This window comes from Topomyia yanbarensis, chromosome 2 (genome assembly GCF_030247195.1).
Source record: "Topomyia yanbarensis strain Yona2022 chromosome 2, ASM3024719v1, whole genome shotgun sequence".
In the NCBI taxonomy this organism is placed as follows: domain Eukaryota; kingdom Metazoa; phylum Arthropoda; class Insecta; order Diptera; family Culicidae; genus Topomyia; species Topomyia yanbarensis.
This window is the reverse complement of record NC_080671.1, coordinates 216,995,690-217,002,315: the sequence shown is the minus strand read 5'-3', so window position 1 is coordinate 217,002,315 and position 6,626 is coordinate 216,995,690. Positions and strand designations below refer to the sequence as shown.

At 45.0% G+C, this 6,626-nt stretch overlaps 1 protein-coding gene across 1 annotated transcript; it reads right to left on the bottom strand.

Annotated features, from left to right (window-relative positions):
- Window positions 1-1,497: 1,497 nt before the first annotated feature.
- Window positions 1,498-2,037, bottom strand: LOC131680064 (uncharacterized). Its single transcript, XM_058960788.1, has one exon. It carries the CDS (start codon window positions 2,035-2,037, stop codon window positions 1,498-1,500), a length of 540 nt encoding a protein of 179 aa, XP_058816771.1.
- Window positions 2,038-6,626: the final 4,589 nt, after the last annotated feature.

The window sequence follows — 6,626 nt, the reverse complement described above, 5'->3', positions numbered from 1 at the left end:
GGTTCATTATGCGGCAAATATGCCGAACAAGAGACGTATTTCTTGTTTATGTTGTCAACAGTCATATTTACCATGACAGTACAAATATCACGAGTTGTGAGGTCCGATATAAGACAAGCGTCAATTGCACTATTCGCAAGTATACATACACGAGGCATTTCACGTGGATTTGTCATGCCGTTTTTGTTGAAAGCTACGGAGACGGGGTTAAGTAGCTTGCCAACATGGAAGTTTCCTTTATGGAAATACGGTTCTTGAACCAAAGTATGGAAGCTTTCCCTTCCTGCACAAGGCGAGATAGATTCATAGTTGCTGTACGTTTATGCTGAAGATTAATTTGTGCTACTCTAACCATATTCGATTACAGCACTACACATTTCATCATCAGCACTTGTTGTACAGCAACTAGAAGATACCAAACACGTTGGCTTATAATCGCATATAGCGAACCCCGAAATGGGTATTAGGGACGTGAACATCATTTGAATCCCACGATTTGCGAAGAAACGAACGTCCACTGTGTCAGAGATTCGCATAACACAGCAAGGGTAAGACCCACGACACTCCGTGCGCAGCTGGCATATTTTAGTCCTGCCAGCCATTCAGTCCTCGGCACGGATTAACTCCTTGACTTGAGGACTCCTGTTTTCAGTCGCCTCCTACGACATGGGAACAGGAACCCAGTGGATCAATTCTTGGTTGACATACTTCAACCCGCCGGATGCCACACGGCCTCTAGGCTGGTTTTGTCCGGAGAAAGATAATAGAGTTATCAACCTCCTAGTGGACCACAGCCAGTTACTGGGGAGCATTGAGAATATTTTAAACCCCCTCAACAATTTTACCCATAGCACGGGTCGCATGACACTTTGGAATTGGGGTTCCCTGTTTGGTGTTACCACCGGAACAGGTAGACCGTAGTGTAATTGTTAGCCGGTTGAAACAAACACTACCGACACTACACGGTTTATCTAGGCTGTTCGGAGAACGGGTTCGGAATGGAATTCGTTGAATGGACTGCAGATTTATTTGAGAAAAGAAATGTGTTTATTTTGGTTTGATAATTGCGTGTTAAAACCGCGACGAACGGCGTACGAATCCCTTTTTTGTTCCAGGGTTGCCAAAAAATATAAAAATACATATGTTATTAAAAATATACAAGATAGGGTAATAATAGGATTTTGAAATAACAGTTACATCCGAACATTCTCCCCCGCGTTGCAGTTGCGGAGGAACTCAATCATCCAGAGGCAGAACTGCTAACTTGGCGGTGGTTCGACTGAAAACACCGCTGTTGGTCTTTACCATCACCGCCCTGATTATCCCATCAGAACCTGGATGGACACTAACCACCCTGCCTAAACGCCATTGTCGCTCCTTCAAAACGACTAGTTCTCCGATTCTTACTTCAGTGTATTTGCGATTGTGCTTCGATCTGCGTTGTAGCTCATGAAGATAGTCTCGTGACCACCTCTTCCAAAATTCGCTTCGCATCTTCTAAATGATTTGATATCTGGACAGTGTACTTAGCTTGACGTCGTCTGATTCAGGCTCACGTATGGCAGTTAGCTCTCGGCCTATGAGAATATGCCCAAGTGTTATCGCCTTCAGGTCATTAGGGTCAGCTGATTGAGGAACAAGCGGTTTCGAATTGAGGATGGCTTCAATCTGGGCAACCAAGGTGTTCCACTCATCGTAGGTAAACCTTCCATCGCCGACAACTCGTTTTATGTGACGCTTGGTTGATTTGATACCAGCTTCCCAAACGCCACCGAGCTCGGGAGACCGCACCAGAATAAAGTGCCATTTTAGTTCTTGAGGTAGACAGTAGTCACTGAGCGCCTGCTTCATATCCCGTTGATTGAACAAGACGTATAGTTCATGCAGTGCCGAGTTCGCCCCGATGAAGTTTGTGGCGTTATCGGAGTGTATTTGGGTAGGGACTCCACGTCTGGCCACGAAACGCTTCAGCACGTTGATGAAAGCTTGAGTTGATAGGTCCACTGCCAACTCGATATGGACCGCCTTTGTAACCATGCAAATAAACAATGCAATATAAGTTTTCAGATACACCGGTTTCCGTGGGTCGCCTGTTTTGACGTGAAAAGGCCCACCGTAGTCGACACCAACTCTCGAGAAAACGTCTGATTGTGTCACACGAAATTTTGGTAAGTCTCCCATGTAACGCATGATTTCCGGGGGATTTGTTTTGAACCAGCGAATGCACCTTTTTAGATACTTCTGGATCACATTCCGTCCATCAACGATCCAAAATCGCTGTCGAAGCGCCGATAACAAACCGCTGGGTCCAATGTGCAGGTACGTTTCATGGAAATCGTTAATGATGATCTTTGTCAGCTGACGATCATGTCAAGACTTACTTGATATTCTTCAACCGTAAGAAATACTTCGTTGTCATTCGCTGTTCGTATCCCCTTCGTTTTTCTAATGAATCGTGCTACGTATGCCATCACTCTCCTCAGTTTACGAAATGAACTGTACCTTTCCAGAACCGGAAAGTCAATCGATTGACAACTGACTGGAAGCGCAATTGTTTTAACATCTGGTATCAAGATTTCTTCAGTAAACACAAATTCTTTGTAAGTAGCGGTACGCGAAAATGATGGACCATGCCACCAGACATCATTGTGCATTAGTTCTCCCGGTAGGACACCCCTCGACACCATATCCGCAGGATTCAAAGCTGATCGTATATACTTGAATTCATAACCCTTTGTAGATCGTTGTATTTCAGCTACACGGTTGGCAACAAAAGTATTGAGTTACCTGGCTTGACATGGTGCCAAGCAAGTAATGGTTTTCTACGATTGGATATCGAAAAATCTGCGCTTATTAACAATGCCAGTTGTATTTTGGACAACTACAGTAGCGCAACTCTTCAGCAAATTAATAATGTCACCAACGAGAATGGACGTACATTGGACCTCTGCTTTGTAAGTGCCCGGGACTGCGCTCCGTACTGCTGCACTTCACCGACTCCTTTAGTCAAGCAGGTGCGTCATCATCCCCCACTACATCTTGTATTCGCTGGTAACCTAGGAGTTAATTTTGAAGACGTCTCAAGCTCTATCGTCTACAATTTTAAAAACGCTGACTACGACAGCATCGTTAGCACGCTGTTGGATATAAACTGGGACGAAAATATTAACAATGACGACGCGAACGAAGCAGCGATGACGTTTTCTAGTATTCTTAACTACCTTATCGACCGTCATGTACCAAAACGAACAATTAGTACCGATGAACACCCTCCCTGGCAATCAACCGTCCTTGAACGTTTAAAATCTGCCAAACGAGCTGCATTTAAAAAATTCTCGAAGCATAAGACACTTGCATTACGAAATCACTACTTTCAACTCAACCACGAATACAAACAACAAAGCAGACGCGCCTTTTTTAGACACCAGCGAAACGTCGAGCGTCAACTGAAATCCAAGCCCAAGTCGTTCTGGAAATATGTTAACGAGCAGCGAAAAGAATCCGGTTTGCCATCTTGTATGTCGTTTAATGGAGTTTTAGGCACTGACACTAAGGAAATTTGCCAACTGTTCTCCGACAAATTTTCAAGCGTTTTTTCCAACGAGCGCCTGCCACCACAACAAGTCGCTAATGCTAATGCTGCCATTCTTGCAGCAAATGCCAAACTGAAAGCATCTTGTTCCCCGGGTCCAGATGGTGTTCCCTCGATTTTTGTCAAAAAGTGCATCAGCGGGCTTCTTGAACCACTTCGGCAAGTCTTCGAGCTATCACTCAGTACTGGTACATTCCCTTCCTGCTGGAAAGCAGCGCACATGTTTCCAGTTCATAAAAAAGGAAACAAATCGAACATTGACAATTATCGGGGAATCTCGTGCTTAAGTGCTGTATCAAAACTGTTCGAGTTGATTGTGTTAGATCCTATTTTGTTTCACTGCAAACACTACATTGCAGATGACCAACACGGTTTCATGCCTAAACGATCGACAACGTCAAACCTGCTCTCGTTCACAACATATGTAATGGATGGATTCGCTGACGGATTGCAAACCTATGCTTTTTGTATGGATCTATCTGCGGCCTTCGACAAAATCAACCATGATATCGCAATAGCGAAGTTGGACAAACTCGGCATTCATGGACAACTTCTGCGCTGGTTTCGTTCGTACCTCGATGGAAGGCAACTCCAAATCAGCAATAAGGACTGTCTATCTGCACCATTCTTCGCTACATCCGGCATACCACAAGGAAGCCATCTCGGTCCAGTAATATTCCTCCTCTACTTTAATGACGTCAATTTCACATTACAAGGACCCCGCCTTTCTTTCGCCGACGACATGAAAATTTTTCAACAAATACGGGATAAAACCAATGCCGAGCTTCTTCAGAGGGAACTGAACAGCTTTAGTACGTGGTGTGATCTAAACAGAATGGTTTTAAACCCGAGCAAATGCTCAATCGTTACGTTCACGCGGAAACGCCAACCGACTCAGTTTAACTACCATTTCTTCGGCTCGAGCATTCCAAGACACTCTCACATCAAAGATCTCGGAGTCATCATGGATTCGGCATTAACATTCAAACCACATACGTCATACATCGTGGATAAGGCATCACGACAGCTTGGGTTCATCTTCCGAATAGCGAAAAACTTCAGGGACGTATATTGTCTTAAATCGCTTTACTGCGTGTTGGTCCGCTCAACGTTAGAATATTGTTCAGCTGTTTGGAATCCGTACTACCAGAACGGGATTGACAGAATCGAGGCTGTCCAACGCAGGTTCATACGCTTCGCCCTTCGTCATCTCCCATGGCGAAACAGATTTCAGCTGCCGAGCTATGAAAACCGTTGCCAGCTAATACACCTCGATAAACTCAGCATTCGGAGGGACTGCTCTCGAGCCCTGTTCGTCTCGGACTTACTCTCTGCCAGAGTGGATTGCCCTACAATCCTCGGACGTCTGGATCTTCAAGCCCGCGTTCGAGCTCTACGCAATAACTCCCTTCTGCGAGTTCCGTTCAGGAGAACCAACTATGGTTGCCAGAGCGCTGTTACCGGACTCCAACGAATTTTTAACAGTGTGGCGACGGCATTTGACTTCAACAGGACGCGGAATGCGATAAAAGTGAAAATGTTGTCAATACTAAAATGTAATTAGTTTAAGCAACCACCATTGGGGCCAAGAGGCCTGTTGGTGAAGGTAATAAACAACATGGTGTGGTGATTTTTTTTAGTCAACAAAGAACGATTTGGGAATCCGTCCACAGAACGATGTTGTTGAAATCCAGTTTAAGTACCGATGTGACTACCTTCACTAAACGAGACATCAGCAGGAATGCGCATAACTCCAAGCGGGGAACTGTCTGATTAGGAGCTACCTTAGATTTGCTCATCAGTAAATGCACTTCTGCGTTGCCGTTTGAACAAATAACGTTATATACACACACGTACCGTAGGCTGCCATGGACGCATCGGAGTAAGCGTGAAGTTCGACAGCGATTCTGTTGTCCGCCAGCACGTACCGATTGATAGTCATTCCAGCAGTTGCAATAAGACTGGCGATGAAATTAACCCAATTGTTTCGTTGTTCTATTGGTACTTCTTCATCCCAGTCGATTTTTAATTTCCACAGTTCACGCATGAGAAGTTTGGAGACTAACGTGGCCGGTGCAAGCAGCCCGAGAGGATCATAAATTTTTGACATCTCAGACAGAATATGTCGCTTTGTTATCGCAGTTTGCGCTTAAATCGGGTTTATCCTGAAAGCTAATTCGTCCGATGACGGATTCCAAAGCAGCCCTAGTGTTTTGATAACGTCATTTGCTCTACTTATTTCCAAAGTTGATTGCTTCTCTCGTAGCTCGTCGGGAATTGATTCCAAAAACTCAGCTGAATTAGAGCACCACTTGTGTAGCTGGAAGCCGCCGCTGTCTAATAGCTGTGTCAGTTGCTCAGCAGCAGTTTGAATTTCGTTCACTGAATCGCCTCCGGGCAAAACATCATCCACGTAAAAATCTTTGACCACAATCGCAGCAGCCAGTGGAAATTTAGATTCCTCGTCAGCAGCTAATTGATTCAGAGTGCGTGTGGCTGCAAACGGTGCTGACGCTGTACCATATGTCACAGTTGTCAGATCATATGTTTGAAGTGGATCCGTAGGATGCTTTCGCCAAAGTTCTTGTCGTCGTCATGAATCCTGATTTGGCGATACATTTTGGATATGTCACTTGAGAAGACGTATCGATTGGATCCGGAACCGCATCACGATGTTCAGCAACGAATCTTGCACAGCCGGTCCGATCATAAGCAGATCGTTTAGCGACACGCCAGAAGACGATTTCGCCGATGCGTCGAAAACCGTTCGTAGTTTGGTAGAAGAAGAAGTAGATTTCAAAATGGCGTGGTGAGGTAAATAGAAGTTTGAGCTGCTACTCACCTCTGACTCAGGCGTTTCCTTACAGTGGTTGAGCCGTATGTATTCCTCCATAAAGAAATCATATTGTTCTTTCAGCTCCGAATTGGTTGCCAGGCGTCTTTCAAGTTGTCCAAACCTTTGGAGCGCCTGCTGGCGTGAGTCGCCAAGCTTGTCAGTGGTGTTACGGAAGGGTAATCTGACCACATATCGGCC